Source organism: Erpetoichthys calabaricus, chromosome 2 (assembly GCF_900747795.2).
Source record: "Erpetoichthys calabaricus chromosome 2, fErpCal1.3, whole genome shotgun sequence".
NCBI lineage: Eukaryota > Metazoa > Chordata > Cladistia > Polypteriformes > Polypteridae > Erpetoichthys > Erpetoichthys calabaricus.
The window spans coordinates 81,954,286-81,971,893 of NC_041395.2; the positions used below are offsets into that span (position 1 = coordinate 81,954,286).

The window sequence follows — 17,608 nt, forward strand, 5'->3', positions numbered from 1 at the left end:
CAGGCGCCTGCTTTCAACTTCCTGTTTCACGGCGAATTGTTAAAACAACGTTGTATTCGTCTGGTACACTTTAGTACGAGGCACAGTTATTTATACAAGTTTGCCTTTACATACTGGTGTTTTTTGTTGTGATTTTAATGAGGACACTCGACAACGGTGAGTTAATGTTGAACTACGATTAATTCTAATCTTGATCTTTTTTCCGCCCCACGTTGACAGGCACTATAAAGGCTATTATTGAAAGACTTTTATTTGATGACGAGTCATATAGCCATAAGCAAAAGTGGTTTTAAATTTAATAGTACCGGATTAGTAGTCTGCTATATTTCTGGAGGATTGTGTCCTTTTAAAATCTTCCCTGGATGGAAATCACGACAGTTGAACACTTTCCTGGTTGACTACAGAGACTAGTTGAATAAAGCGATTAATTGCTTTTCTCCCGTATATTTTAGGTTTTGCCTAATCTTCCAAATCTTGTTATAGTTTTAACGGATTTTTTTACTAATTTTTTAAAACATTACATGTAACTGCATAATGTTATATTTTAAACTATCAACAGTTGGTTGCTTAGCTTTCTTAGTTCATGCTTCGATTACATGGTCCAAGACCTGACCAAAAAGCAGGGGCAAACCCTGGAAGGGCCAACTAATAAAAATAGCCTTACTGGAAAAATGTCAAGTTGCCAAATATCCTGACCTGCTTATCGTTGAAATCAATCAATGAATGAACGTGAAGAAGGAGTGTCTAAAAAAAAAAAAAAAAATCGACACACACCCTGGTAGAATGTGCATGACTTCTCATAGAGAGAAAGTAAAAGTAAACTCTGCATCCTTGCACATACAGTATGTAGTGGTAGCTAGCTCAAGTTCTGTCTTCATAATGTTGTCACTTTCATTAATGGTTATGTCATAGATTGCTCACATCAAAAGGATAGCTAATGAAAACATAAAGGATGGCAGTTTACTAGTATTTTATTAAATGAAAAATGAAATGTGTGCTGCGGTGGGTTGGCACCCTGCCCGGGATTGATTCCTGCCTTGTGCCCAGTGTTGGCTGGGATTGGCTCCAGCAGACCCCCATGACCCTGTGTTCGGATTCAGCGGGTTGGAAAATGGATGGATGGATGGATGGAACGTGTGTCTGTCATGCAATCAGTAGATATCAAAATCTCTTGGATTCCAAACATTGTACATTGGGTTCCCTCCAAGCTGCATACTGTTAAGCGTTAGTACATAGAAATGTGATGAACATCATGTTAAGTTCAATCTTCAAAAAACACTTCTACTGACTCTATAGTTAAATGAAACTGAGTCTTTTGTTTTGGAAATTCTCATTCATCCTTTTAATGTTGCTTTTATTTTGAAGTGGACCCTATTTCAGTCCCAATCATAATATATATGCACATTAAAGTAACTGTCCTGTTCATTTTCTCCTGCTCTATTTTGTTTGTGACTCAATCTGTTTTAAACAAGTATTTGATTTTTGATCTATCACATTTCTTTTTAATTGTATGTTTTATTTGTAAATCACTTTTTATTAAACAAGTATTTATTATTCCATCTATTCAATTTCTTTGTCATTCATTTTTGATGTTTCATTTGTGAAGCTCTCTCTATATAATATATATGTTTATCATTCTGTTTAAATGCTATAGTATTAAAACAACTAAAAATAAACTTAACTTAGTCCACTATACCATTGTCAACCATATTCTGAAGGATAATTCTGCCTTTACCATTTTAATTTCCTTTCCTTTTAGTTATTCTATTCTGAAATTGTTTGTCTATTTATAGACATGCATATTCCCTACAGCTGTCAAGTTAGTGCATCCAACATCAAACTTCACCTAGCATATGTATTACGTATTTGCATTCCTGCAAAAAGGAAAGCAGTGCTAGTGTTTCACGTAAACTTCTATTTTACAAAAATTTGAACCTTGGATTTTTAATGGAAAATAGTTAAAAGTAGAGTGGAAGCCTTGTCAAATTTTAAATGGAAATGATTTCTTATACATACTAGCATTATGCCGGAATCATGTTTAAATTACTTCTTGCATAAAAGTCTAATAAAGTGTAGACAATCAAGTCTATAGCTTTCCTAATGATGTGTTTTTGTATTTGTGTGTGTTTTTTTTATTCTAACTCATAGATACTCTGCTCTACAATTTCAAGAGTGGGAAGAACTTCACAGTTCCCGAGTAATAAATCATTTGATATATTTCTTGAATGTACTGTAATTCAGGATTAAGTACAAGAACACTTTAGGGCAGTTAACTATTCTTTATTGACAATTATGGCTTGCCTTGACATTAAAGAAAATGAATCGTGAAAACTAAACTTGGACTATCAGATTGATACACATGACCACATAAATTTCTTATTCAAGGAAGAAATAAACAAACAAATTGCATCCAGTGCAAGTGAGAGTTAAAACTCCTCAGAGTAATTTATTTAACAAACCCATGCACATGAATACTGTAGATTATTCTTCATTGTCTGTTTTTTACTTTTGCTGTGTTTCTTTCTCACATTAAGCCTTTTGTCTTCTACAGACCCTTTTTAAAAGGAAACTCTCTAAAATTCAGGGGAAGTGACCCTTAATCTTTTTTTCAACATGTCAGACATCATGCTGAATGTGGATTACACAGATAGTAGTTCATGCAGGAATCAAGAAAAGGACAAAGGGTCAAATAAGAAGCATTTGGCCTTTCTGAAAAGGAGAAAATATTTAGAGAAAATGGGTTTCCTCAGACAGAAGCAATTGCAAGATCCCCATTACCCTCCAAAGGTGCTGCCAGGAAGCAGCAAGTCATGGCCAAATGGACTTGTGCAGAAGTGCCATCAACAAGAGTCTAGACCTGCTTCAAAATCTTGTAGCAGTATTATTGAAAACCATGTCACTTCCACCATTCAGTCAAAACCTGCTTTTTTGCTCCCAACACCTGTTGCTTTTTCCAGCACTCCGGTTCATCAGAGCCTGAGTACAGCCTCGTTTCATCTCCCATTTTGTTCACCTTCTGGTCTTCCGCTTCCAAATACTGAATTGCTGAAACAATTTCAAAGTGGGTTAACCTCTGCAGGGAAACCTTTGAAGTATTTAGCTATGGACTGTGAGATGGTGGGTACAGGTCCCAAAGGACGACATAGTGAGCTGGCTCGATGCAGCATTGTGGGCTACCATGGTGATATAATGTATGATAAGTACATTATGCCTGCGAATCCTGTGACTGATTACCGCACACGATGGAGTGGTATCACAAAGCACCACCTACGTAATGCTGTACCCTTTAAAGAGGCCCAGAAGGAGGTAAAAATTGATAGTTTGTTTTTCTGGTAATTGTATACCATTCTTGCATATTTAGAATATTTCTGAGAGAAAATATTTGAATTCTATTTTTTTGAAAACCAAATGTATTGTACAGTAAACAATACAGAGAACTGGTAAAAACAAAAATTGTAGTTCTTTATTTTTACACTTTAGGGTTCAAGAAGATAAAGTCACTGACTTGTAATAGGCACTATTAAAAACTTTTATTTTGTATGATATAGTTAGTAGAATTATACTTTTGTTTGTGCATTTAGTCAACAGTTTTATATGATAGTTATTGAAATCAGATTATTTAAATATTAACTAATATAGGTACATATTTTTTTATATATTGAGATTTTAAAGATCTTGTCTGGGAAGGTGGTGATTGGACATGCCGTTCACAATGACTTCAAAGCTTTAAACTACTTCCATCCTCCAGCACTGACCCGTGACACTTCGCGCATCCCACTGCTCAATGTGAAAGCTGGTATCTCTGGGGTAGAAACGGCTTCTCTTAAGAGACTCACCAAACTGCTTTTAAATAAAGACATTCAGGTAAGTAAAAATGATTTATTGCTGGAATTGTTTGTTTTTCTCTAGTTATCAATTTGTGACTTGTAAGAATGCATCGCTTTAAATATCTCCTAGCTGAAATGATCATTCATTGTCCCTAACCAAGGATGTTAGAGTCCTGCTTCCTCTTTAAGAGTGAGTGCTCTCCTGCCAAAACACCTCCTGTAAGTTGGTTTAATGGAAATGTGTGACCCATTTAAAATATGCAGTTAATTTCACTGGGGACCTGGGGCCTCATGCATAGCAGCGTGCGTAGAACTCGCACTAAAACATGGCATATGGACCAGATGCACAAAACCGTGCGTAAGCCAACTTCCATGCACTTCAGTTCCATAAATCCCAGTCAGTGTGAAAAGTAACGCACGTGCACACGCCTGCAGTCCCACCCTGACTCCTCCCATAATTTAGCATATTTTAATATGCAAATCAATGTAAATATCATCTTCCCTGTTCAGTGTTTAGTTAAATACGGAAGTGTATTAGGGTCATGGAGAAGAAAAAAAGTGTATGTAGAGAATAAATTTAACATGCTGACTTTATTCTCGAAAATTCCATTTTAATCTCGATGCTTATGTTAAGAGTAAAGTTGACATGTTGACATTACTCTAGAAGTTTATTTTGTCATTAAAGTAGAATGTTGTGAGCTAATTAAATTTACTAGAGTTTCTCAGATCCCATTGTAACTAAAGTAGTAAGTCAAATGCTTCTTATTGTATGTGTGTGAATCACTACATGCTTCTTAAATGAGCTTTCTCTTACGGCACTGATCTCCACTTACAATACATTACATTCATGATATTACAGCTCTCTAAACATTTTAGAATACTTAGATGGATTACTTGATATCATGATGATTTTCATCATGAAATGCAGTAAAACTTGTATTAAACTTGGGGACATGATGCCGCAGTGGTAGCGATGAGCTGGCGCCCTGTCCAGAGATTGTTCTCCTCAAGTTGCTTGCTGGGATGTGCGCAACCCTCGATGAAATAATTTATTGCATCAGTACTGTGTCTGTCAAATGTACCAATCCCCAATTCCTGTCCTTCCTTTTCTTTCTCCATGCACAATAAGCTCTGAAATGTTAAACCAGCTGTAAGCTTAGAATGGCAATTCTTCAAAACTTTTCAGGAACATTGAAAAATCTTCATAATACATGTTTAATTATTCAATCCATCTAGCCATCCAGGGTCATGCCAGTTTCAGCAAGCACACAGCGTGAGGCATGACCAATCCCTAAACGGGGCACCAGCTCACTGCTACCGCTGCACCACTGTGCCCACACATTTGAATTCCTCTATTATTATTGTATGGTACAATGAGATTCAATATGCAAGTCCTCCATTAACTTAAAAAAATAATAATACAATAAAAAAATGAAAAATGCACCATATGAAAGAATAAGTACAATATACAATAAATGTACTTATAGTGCAGATAGTGGAAATGGTTCATACAGTGGCTCAGGTTGTGCAATATTCCAACTGTAATACAAGTTTACAGTTAGGTAATTGTAATTCTAAGTACAAACAGTTCTACCAGGAGCACTTGATGGACTGATTGAGTGCGTTTATAGTTCTTGGGATGAAACTGTTTCTGAACTGTGAGGTCCGTACAGGAAAGGCTGTGAAGCATTTGGCGAATGGGTGAAGTTCAAATAAACTGTACGCGTGGCTGAGGCAGCGTGTGCTAAATGCTGTATTCCGATAATCCTCTGTGCTCTCAACACAGCCCCCCCCCCCGTAGAGTTTTCCAATCAGCTGCTGTATAACTGTGATTCCACACTCGGATACAGTGGGTTAAAATACTCTGAGTGGTTCTTACTGAGAGTAAGAACGCTAAAGCAGCAATGGTATTTGAAATAGTTTGGCCATTCTGTAGACCATTATATTGTTGCAGGTTGATTACAATCAGATGCCTTAAATTTATAAACGATATGCGGTTAATTTCAGTGTATTTGATAAAGTAGTGTCAGGGATGTGAATCTAAAAAAGAATGGAAAACCACACTGGAACAGTAGCACTGCTTTGACACTGGTGCCGCCAGTTTTCAAAACCGAGTGGAAACATGCGTACACACAGGGTAAGGCTGGCGTGAGAATGCGCGTGTATTTATACCAAGTTTAGTTTTTGAGATATATAAAGTCAACATGAAAATGGGCCTACGCAATATTTTTGTGAGTACGCACCATTTATATATGAGGCCCTTGGTCTTTAAAGGTGCACTGAGGTGTAGGAGCAGGGACACTAGAGTGACCTTAAGCCTTGTCTTTCAGTTATAAATAAAGTATATTGCATGATGAGAAAATAATAGGTTAATGTGTGTGTATGAAGGAGTAAAAGCATGGAGGGTAGATCGACAAATTCTTTGCAAATAGCAGAACACATGAGCATGGGTTTTTAGATGTAATCAGTGAGTGTTTTTTAACACAGTATGTTAAAGCACCAATGCAGGGAGAAGCCTGTCTAGATTTGGTATTTTACTATAACCATGATAGAACTGAGGGTGTAGAGGAATATATTTTATCATTCTTGTTGTAGTTTTATTTCTGCTTTCACCTCATGCTACAATGATTTTAGAGTAAATATTTAGCTCTAATGCATCCTAACCTTTATTACAGCAAAATACTTTAATTTTTAACTCATCCATCCTTTCAATTTTCCTGGTTATTTCAATACATTAAGCTAACTTTATCAGTTTTGGGACTAGCATTGGTACCTTTTACTAGCCAAGTTCTTTTTTCACTATCTTGTGACAAAATCAAAAGTTTAAAATGTCTGTTATTTAAAATTTTGCTTCTACTATGATTGCATTTTTTTTTTAATATAGTAGCTCTAATTAAATAAGGTAATTGTCAGCAAAAGTTGCCTTTACAGAAGTATGAAAGATTCATAATAAATACACACTAGCTTGGTCATATACAGTCATATGAAAAAGTTTGGGAACCCCTCTTAATTCATTGGAGATTTGTTTATCATTGGCTGAGCTTTCAAAGTAGCATCTTCCTTTTAATATATAACATGTCTTATGGAAACAGTAGTATTTCAGCCGTGACATTAAGTTTATTGGATTAACAGAAAATATGCAATATGTATGCATCATAACAAAATTAGTCAGGTGCATAAATTTGGGCACCCCAACAGAGATATTACATCAATACTTAGTTGATTCTCCTTTTGCAAATATAACAGCCTCTAGATGCCTCCTATAGCCTTTGATGAGTGTCTGGATTCTGGATGGAGGTATTTTTGACCCTTCTTCCATACAAAATCTCTCCAGTTCAGTTAAATTTGATGGCTGCCGAGCATGGACAGCCTGCTTCAAATCATTCCATAGATTTTTGATGATATTCAAGTCAGGGGACTGTGACGGCCATTCCTGAACATTGTACTTCTCCCTCTGCATGAAGGCCTTTGTAGATTTCGAACTGTGATAGATACTTTATTAATCCCAAGGGGAAATTCACAATTCAAAATTCTGTTTTGGGTCATTGTCTTGTTGGAATGTCCAACCCCTGCGTAACTTCAACTTTGTGACTGATGCTTGAACATTTTCCTGAAGATTTTGTTGATATTGGGTTGAATTCATCTGACCCTTGACTTTAACAAGGGCCCCAGTCCCTGAACTAGCCCCACAGCATGATGGAATCTCCACCAAATTTGACTGTAGGTAGCAGGTGTTTTTCATGGAATGCGGTGTTCTACTTTCGCCATGCAAAGCGCTTTTTGTTATGACCAAATAACTCAATTTTTGTCTCATCAGTCCAAAGCACTTTGTTCCAAAATGAATCTGGCTTGTCTAAATGAGCATTTGCATATACAACAAGTGACTCTGTTTGTGGCGTGAGTGCAGAAAGGGCTTCTTTCTCATCATCCTGCCATTCAGATGTTCTTTGTGCAAATTGCGCTGAATTGTAGAATGATGTACAGATACAACATCTGCAGCAAGATGTACTTTCAGGTCTTTGGAGGTGATCTGTGGGTTGTCTGTAACCATTCTCACAATCCTGCGCATATGCCGCTCCTGTATTTTTCTTGGCCTGCCAGACCTGGGTTTAACAGCAACTGTGCCTGTGGCCTTCCATTTCCTGATTACATTCCTTACATTGAAACTGACAGTTTAAACCTCAGAGAGAGCTTTTTGTAGCCTTCCCCTAAACCATGATACTGAACAATCTTTGTTTTCAGATCTTTTGAGAGTTGCTTTGAGGATCCCAAGCTGTCACTCTGCAGAGGAGTGTCAAAGGGAAGCACAACTTGCAATTGACCACCTTAAATTCCATTTCTCATGATTGGACACACCTGTCTATGAAGTTCAAGGCTTAATGAGCTAATCCAACCAATTTGGTGTTGCAAGTAATCAGTACTGAGCAGTTACATGCATTCAAATCAGCAAAATTACAAGGGTACCCAAATTTTTTGCACAGCCAGTTTTTCATATTTGATTTAATTTCATAGAACTAAATACTGCTTCACTAAAAATTCTTTGTTCAGAAAGCACCCCAGTACTCAGATGTTCCTAGGAAATGAAAGACATACCACTGTTATCTTTTTTTGTTGAAAGTAGAGTAAATTATTATGCAGGCTGAGAGGGGTTCCCAAACATTTTCATATGACTGTATGGTCTTAATTTCTGCAGCTTACTACTTGCAGTTTTCAGACATGCAAATGCATATTAACCCTTGCTAATAGCTGAGGTCTTTGTTTTTAAAAGATTTCCTCAATAAAATGGCAAATGATAAGTTAGTTACTAGGAAAATGCCACAAGGCGTGGCTTGTCTGTTATTTTCAAAATTGTAACATTAAGTCCATAAACCCTTAAATAAACCTTGGATAGGAAATTGTATTTGTTTTTTGGTTGGTTATTAAATTCAAAGATCATGGACATGAAAATTGCCCTGTAAAACCCTTTAGTCATATCCATGATTTTATTCCCTGAAGAGATAAATGTTTTTACAAACAAGTCTGTTAATAAAATTAGGCAAAATAAAGGCATTTTATGCAGTTCTTTTAGATTGGGTTAAACCATTTGCATAATGTGTCTACTCCAGTAGAATGGCCCCTTTATTTTTATTTGTTTTTTTCCTTAAACTAAAGGAATGGTGTTTTTAGCATGAAAATTCTGCAGGAGCCAGTCTGCGGACTTTTTAATTTTTTTTTTTTACATTAACTCGTCTAACTATTAATATATGTTTTCATTTTTTTAATGACAAACAAAAACACATAAATTAATGTATCTTTCACTTTACAAAAAAGTCAAACAAACAGTGGGATTCTGGTGCCTGGTTTGACCTGATTGGCATCATATTGTTGTAATAATCTTTGCCATTGTCAATATCTGACAAAGTACAGCCATATTGATTGAAACACTAAATAAAATATCATTAACTATGCACTGCCCTGGAGGATATGTTGGCTATAAACTGCCTAAATTGAAACTTCAACCCCTGAAGTTTAGAATCAAATATCTTAGGAAATATCACAGTAACGTGGACAGGTCACAGAAGTATTATACTGCTGGCTTCTTTTCCTGAAGGTGGAAGAAGCAAACCGGGCTTCTTTGGTGACTTTTTAAAATGTAGTATGTGTAGTTCTTTTTCTTTTTTCATTGCCATGTACCACATATGGGAGAAGTTCAAACCAAAAGTGTAATCATGCAGTTTGAAAACAAATAAATTAAAAGATTGCCCTGATTTTAATACGAAAGATGACCTTCAAGCTTCTTTTTTTTTTTTTTTTTAGTCCAGTAATTACATTGTGTCTATGATAGAAAATTGGAACAAAGGGTGTTATAAACATTTTAATAATAACTAAAATTACTAAGTGAAGTGTATTATTCTTTGCACAACATCTGGAGCCTCATGTATAAATGGTGCATACGCACAAAAATGTTGTTTACGCCTGTTTCCACGCTCACATCGCGATGTGTAAAACCTACCGGTAAACATGGCGTAAATCCTCGCACATTCTCATGCCTGCCCAAACCACTGCGTATACAAGTTTTTGGATCAGTTTTACAAACTGGCGGCACCCAACATCAAAGCAGTGGTACTGTTCCTGTGTGGTTTCCTTTTATATTTTAGATTCACATCCCTGGCGCAGCTTTATCAAATACACTGAAATTAACTGCATATCATTTTTAGTTTAAGGCATCTGATTGTAATCAACCTGTAACAATATAATGGGACCTCATGGTTCAGAAACAGTTTCATCCCAAGAGCTCTAAACGCACTGAATCAGTCCATCAATTGCTCCTGGTAGAATTGTGTATACTCATAAGTACAGTTACCTCACTGAAAACTTGCACTACAGTTGTAATATTGCACAACCTGATCCACTTTATGAACCATTTCACTATCTGCAATATATGTACATGCTTTCATATTGTATATTTTTCATAGTTTTTTTATCTTATTATTGTTATTATTATTGCTGTTATTTTATCATTTTTATGGTAAAATAAGTATGCAGGATTTGCATATTGAATCTCATTGTACCATACAATAATAATAAAGGAATTCAATTCAATAGAAGAAAGTGCATATTTGCATATGATGACGACTCACTTCTAAATAGATTTAGATTCCAAAACAAAATCTTCTTGGAGCTCTTTATCATTTTCCTTAAAAGTTTTGAAGAACCTGCATTCTAAGCTTACAGATGGCTTGACATTTATTACAAAGCTATTTGTGTGGCAATTGGTTGCTTGGAGAAAGAAAAAGAAAGACAGGAATTGGGGGATAGTACATTTGACAGAGACAGTAGTGCTGCAATAAATTATTTAATCGAGGGTCACGCACAGCGCAGCAAGCATCTTGCAGTAGGCAGGAACAATCTCTGGACAGGGCGCTGGCTAATTGCTACCACTGCGCCACCATGCCCTCTTGTTTAATACATGCTTTAATTCCTGTCATCATGAAAATGATAATCAAGTATACATCTTAGTATTTAAATTGTTCAGATAGCTAAAATATTATGACTATAATGTATTCTGTGTCCTGTCGGCATAAGAGAAAGCCCATTTAAGAAGCATGTACCAATTCACACACACAGCACATAGAAGAACACATAGCATACGAAGCATTTAACATGCTACTTTAGTTACAATGGGAAGTGAGAAACTCTAGTAAATTAAACATTGATTTTAAGATTGAATCTACAATGTTCTACTTTAATGACAAAATAAACTCTGAGATTGAAGTAGACATTTTGACCTTTTTTTCACTATTTTTTTTTCTTTGCTATGTACCCTAACACACTTCCGTATGACACTCAGACGGTGGGTAACAACTCGCCTTTTTACGGCGAATTTGATATCTGACCACTTCTTTTTTTATTTTGGGCACTGTGTGACTTTTTGAACTTGAATTTTTTAGTTTCTCTGCAGTCTGTATCACTCAATCGACTTCCTTTTGTTGTTTATACCAATGCTTAATCCAACAAATTTGCATTCGCTGAAATTCTTTTTTTAACGTTCTTTTTCCATTGTCTTTTAACCAAACAGTGAACGGAATGGACTATTTATATTTATTTTCATATTAAAATATGCAAAATTCTGGGAAGAGTTGGGGTGGGATGGCATGATGGTGCACGAGTGTTACTTTTCATGCTGACTGGGATTTATGTAGTGGAAGTGTGTGGAAATTGGCTTTCACACGGTTTTGTGCATCTGAATTTATTTTGTGCATATGTACATTTCCACTTTTGTCCATATGCCATGTTTTAGTATGAATTCTACACACAGGGTTATGCATGAGGCCCCTGGTGTGGATATGCCCCACTGGCCCTTAATATTGAGTTAAAGGAATATAGAAGTTGGATGTCATGTCACATTCTTACTTTTAATCTGACTAGCATTTTCCATATTGTAGCTTCACACACCAAGCAATAACTGCTTTATCAGGCCTTTTTCAAGGATTCTGTCGCAGTTTCCCCTTTCCTTTGCAATGTTCTTAGATTTAACTATGGAGTGTAATCGGGAGCATATATCTCCATATTTTATTGCTCAAAGAAGGAGTACTGAGGCATCAAAGCTAGACTAAAATTATACAAGGGGACTTGCAGACAGACAACTTCAAGTAAATTCTGTCAAAGCAGTTTGATGTCTCAGGAATGGTATAGGGCGTCTCTAGGCAGTTTGTAGCTTGGATGGGGAAACTTTGACTTCATCCAGAGGTATTGTTAAAAGGTATAATAAGCATTTTCAAAAATTCCTAAACCTTGTGGATACGCCCTCCTTAAAGGAGGCAGTTCCTGTAAGATTAGTTGGCATTGGGTTCATCTCTGTGGCTGAGGTTGCTACAGTGATTATAAAACTTTTTCTAGGGGCAGGGCTACAGGATTTGATGAGATGAGATAGGAAATGCATAAAGTTCCAGATATTGTAGCTAATACACCAATTCACTGCTATGAGGAAGATGGAGTCTGAGATTCAGGATTTGCAGATTGGCTTCATGGGTCCCACTTTTTTTAATGGATTGAACAGGTGGTTAAGATACCTCCAGGATCCTCTCATAGGTTGTGCGCCAGGCATGGAACACTGGGGAAAAAATCCTTGGGAAAAGTCAGAATCCGTGAAGGAATTATAGCGCCTTTCTTTTGGTGACTTCCACCAGAAATAGTTGGTAAAAGTCGCAGGGGATAGGGTGGCTTGTGCTGTCCAGCTCAACATGTTGCCACCACAGCCCTCACTAGGATTAGTAGAGTGAAAATTAATCTAAAATTAAATATTTATTCACGTCTGATACCATGGCATTTATATTATTACTCATAATAAGTAGGGTTTGTTTCAGTGTGGTTTTATTTACGAAGGTCTTTATTTATTTAAGATGATTCAGTCTGAAAGCTGTTAAGCAGCAAGTCTTATGTGATACTTATTTTACTAATTAAAACTTTTTTTTCCAAACCAACTTAAAGCACAATCTACAGTTTATAAATGATCTGCAGGGCAGCAAAACTATTCTGTAACATTACAATCATTTTGCATATTCTATACATGTCTCAGCTGTGGGTGGCATGATGAAAGCTTCTGTTCACTGCCAGAAACTGAAGATAATTATGAATTTAATTTCTATGCACAGCCAGCTCAAGCAAACATAGCCTAAAAAAGAAAGATAAATGTCTTCTAAAGGGCAGTAATAGCCTAGACCTAAAATGGGCTGTGTACAGAACATGTCACATTTTGAGAGTTCTTGATCTCATCTGCAGAGAAGACTGGGTTGCAGTTTTATGATGTGGGACTGCCAATAAGATGAGAAATATCCAAATAAACTTGCTGCAGTAATCAGCAGTAAAAAATTTTCAGCAAAATATTACAGGGTATACACAAGTATGTAAACAAGACATTGCAAATTATGCTATTTTCTTATAGGTAAAAACAATGTCTGAAGATATTTACATTTACCTGAGAGGTGAATGTTAAATAAGAGCAACTTTTATTGTTCAGTGAATCTGCAAAAAAGTTTATTTGTTGTTTTTAATAGTACACTTTATTTAATATTGTTGTTAACTGGGAAGGCCTAGCTGCCAGTTCAGAGTCTAGAGCAGGTGTTCTTGAATTGAGTCCTGGAGTACTATTGTGACCGCAGGTTTTTATTCCAACTAGTTCCACAAATCAGTGGGCAGTCTTGTTGTTTAATTACCTAGATATTTTCTTATTTTGCATGTAGAAAAATTGTGCTAGTATGATATTAGTATTTAGCGGAAATTCTGATTTTTTTTTTTTTTTTGTCATAGCATTAAACGCTTAACTATTTAAAAATATATTTTCCTAAATGTGCCCTTTTAAAGGGAGTGTGGTTCTTTAAATATATTTTTACTGTATACTCACAGTGATGGGTAGTGCAAATACAAGTGCAAATTACACAGAATGCTAAAGGGAAGCAGCTACTTAAAAATATCAAAGTTTTATGAAACCAAACCGTTCATCTTTCTTATTTACAGGTTGGACAAAGTGGACACAGTTCTGTGGAAGATGCTAAGGCTACTATGGATCTGTATAAAATTGTTGAGCTGGAATGGGAGCGAATTCTGGCTTCAAGCCCAGCTGTTCAATGTACAGTATCAGTTTAGAATTTAGCGTCACTTGCCAAGGAGGATTTGTACAACTCTCAGCAGGAATTATCTGCTGGTGTTCATCTCAAGTTTAATTTTCAAAATACAGTTTAACTCTACAATTCATCTGAAAAACTTTTATATATGTTCAGAACCATATTTATCAAGAAGATTGCATTTAATGTTCTAGTGATTTTCCCTGTAAAGTTCATGTTATTATTTGTTCAAGGTTTTGTTCTTGTGTTGCTTTCTTTGATTTCTTATTTTTTTCAGATATATCAATGAAAATATGTTGGTGATCTTGGAAAGTATTTAGCAAAAATTGAAACCAGTTTTTTATTTTTTCCTTGGTTTTGTAAATTGCATTACATGTTTTTAAAGGATGTGTGTTTTGAGGAGCAATTTAATTATGGTTAAACAAAAATTGTTTCCAGGGTGAAAATAGGCAACATTAAAATACTGTAGCAGTTTAACAGTATTGCACATTCTGATTAACAAGTACTGTTTTCTATAGTAATTGTATTTACTAAGCAAAAATTGTGAACCCTATATCAATTGCAATATCAAATTTTGCATATTAAGTAAATTATTCCTTTCACATGATTTTTAAAACGTTCTTATTCTGTAATGTTCAAAATACGTCAAGATGAATATCTGACTTTTCTTTGAACATTAACTTAATAGAGTTGTATTTGCTCTGGCAATATAGATTATTCAAAACCTCAAGCTATTTCATTGAATCTTACTGTTACATTCATCGAAGGGTTAAGAATAATAGATTGTTATTTTACACGCTTTGAAACATTAGAATACAGTAATCCCTCCTCCATCGCAGGGGTTGCGTTCCAGACCCCCCCCCCCGCGAAAGGTGAAAATCCGTGAAGTAGAAACCATATGTTTATATGGTTATTTTTATATTGTCATGCTTGGGGCACAGATTTGCACAGAAACACAGGAGGTTGTAGAGAGACAGGAACGTTATTCAAACACTGCAAACAAACATTTGTCTCTTTTTCAAAAGTTTAAACTGTGCTCCATGACAAGACAGAGATGACAGTTCTGTCTCACAATTAAAAGAATGCAAACATATCTTCCTCTTCAAAGGAGTGCGCATCAGGAGCAGAGACTGTCAGAAAGAGAGAGGAAAGCAAACAAATCAATAGGGCTGTTTGGCTTTTAAGTATGCGAAGCACCACCGGACAAAGCTGTTGAAGGCGGCAGCTTACACCCCCTCTGTCAGGAGCAGAGAAAGAGAGAGAGAGACAGAGAAAAACAAACAATCAAAAATCAATACGTGCCCTTCGAGCTTTTAAGTATGCGAAGCACCGTGCAGCATGTCGCTTCACGAAGCAGCTGCACAGAAGGTAGCAACGTGAAGATAATCTTTCAGCATTTTTAGACTAGCGTCCCTATCGTCTAGGTGTGCGAACAGCCCCCCTGCTCAATCCCCCTACATCAGGATCAGAGAAAGTCAGCGCAACAGAGAGAGAGAAAAGTAAGTTGGGTAGCTTCTCCGCCATCTGCCAATAGCGTCCCTTGTATGAAATCAACTGGGCAAACCAACTGAGGAAGCATGTACCAGAAATTAAAAGACCCATTGTCCACAGAAATCCGCGAACCAGCAAAAAATCCGCGATGTATATTTAAATATGCTTACATATAAAATCCGCGATAGAGTGAAGCCGCGAAAGGCGAAGCGCGATATAGCGAGGGATTACTGTATCTTCAATCACGTTTTTCATCTGTTTATGCCATTGACTGAGTTTTTATTTAGTATTATGTCATCTACAGTAGCTTTAAATAATTCAAATTGCATTTGAAAATGGTAAAATATAGAAAATGCCATATAACAGCAACACTTTTAAAGCTAAGTCTTCTTCTGCAATGGACATATAGATGCATGTAAATTACAGATAATACAAGATCTTTAGATTAGAACATTAGAAAAGTTTTGACAAGAACAGGTCATTCAACAAAGCTCTCCAATCCTATCGACCTATTTCCTCCAATGGAACATAACAATTTTGACGAGAACAGCTTTTAAAGTGTTTTCAACTACAGGTTAACTCATGCTCACAAAGTACTACGAATAGCATTAGTTTTTGCTCTAGGAAATAAAGGCAAACCCTGTTTTTGAGCTGTTTTTCAGATTACTTTCTAGTTTAGTGTAAAAAATATGCCGAGTATGTCAACAAAGAGAAATATTATCAGTAATTTATGTTAAATCTGTAAAAGTCTACAGAAATGCTTTAAATTATGTAGCCTTAATTCATTATCTTTTCATTTTCCTCAGAAATATTATGTCCATATTTGCAGTTAAAATTCTTATTTATAATGAATAATAGTTCTTTCTTTATTTTGCAGTTTTTGTCTAATACCTTATTTTAGATAACTGCTTGTTAGCAGTCTACACTCAAAAAACATTTATTAGAATATGTCATCTTCTAACAATTCTGATTAACAGATATTTACTTTTAAATTAAATGTTTTTAGTTTTTGTTTTAGTAGCAGATTGATTGCTGAAGTAAAACAGATTGGTAAAGAGTACATTTTTTTTTTCTAATATGGTTGACACCACTATCTGGTAATTTTTTAAAGTAATATTATATTTTGTTTGTAATTGAAGTCGTTTTTGCAGCAGTTGCACCTTTCAACCAAAAAAAAAAAAATCTCAGTGAATTCGGTGTGTTTAAAACATACGGTAAAGAAAAGGAAATAAAGTAATACACCAGAGTTTGTGGAAAATGGAGTGCTTCTTAATGTTGGTATTACAGTTCATTATCTCCATATTCTGCATGCATTCATCTTCACATTTGCCTTTTAAAGGAAGTATTTTGCAGACAAATAATATGTGATGGCATGTTTTTTTTACTTCATATAATCTGACAAAACAATATCACTACTAAGTTCCAAAGTGACACATAGTTACAACTTTGAAAGTGAAGGAAAAATGGCTGTTTTTTGCATGGCTTTGTGCTCACTAAATCCACATATTTAGTAATCTTTTAATAACCTCTGCTAGCATTCATCCTTTTGTTATGCATAATCGTGATGTTTTGCTTAATTCCAGCTCATTGAAAAAAATGACTGGGACTTTAGTACAAAATATAATGGACCATCTGGGACATGTAACATTAATTTGTGAATTGGAATATTTGAAAACTCAGTGGATGTTGAAAAACAGTGTTGCTTCTGCTGTTGTTTTTTTTGTTTTTTTTTCACGCTACTGTGGATGGAATAGGTCGCTAGGTGCAAGAGATTTCGGTATCTGAATACTAAATCTCTGGATATCACGAGTTGCTGTTGATGGGTTGCCAGCTCAAATAACTAAAAAAAAGCTGTTTCAGTGGCTGAGTGGCTCACACATTCCACATTCCGTTTATATCTGCACATTCCAACCACCATAATATATGTTTATCATCTCCCATGTTACACCAAGGGGGCCACAATCCTTCTCTTCACTATTATATTCATTTTGCATTGCACTCAGGATTGCTCACTTTCCATTATTATATTGTGTTTTGCTAGTTGTGTTCACGCTGGTTATACCAAGTTGGAAGTGCTTTGATATTTTCTAAGATTATCACCATGCTTAAAACTCTGAGAGGGATTCCTCCCATCCCAATCTAACAACTGCATCTCTGTATATTAAATGTTGCATGAGGTTGCCATTG

At 35.7% G+C, this 17,608-nt stretch overlaps 1 protein-coding gene across 1 annotated transcript; it reads left to right on the forward strand.

Moving 5' to 3' along the window:
* Window positions 1-15: 15 nt before the first annotated feature.
* On the forward strand, window positions 16-16,681 carry isg20l2 (interferon stimulated exonuclease gene 20-like 2). Its single transcript, XM_028793989.2, has 4 exons — window positions 16-156; window positions 2,552-3,306; window positions 3,664-3,864; window positions 13,824-16,681. Exons 2-4 carry the CDS (start codon window positions 2,614-2,616, stop codon window positions 13,950-13,952), a joined length of 1,023 nt encoding a protein of 340 aa, XP_028649822.1. The 5' UTR covers window positions 16-156; window positions 2,552-2,613; the 3' UTR covers window positions 13,953-16,681.
* Window positions 16,682-17,608: the final 927 nt, after the last annotated feature.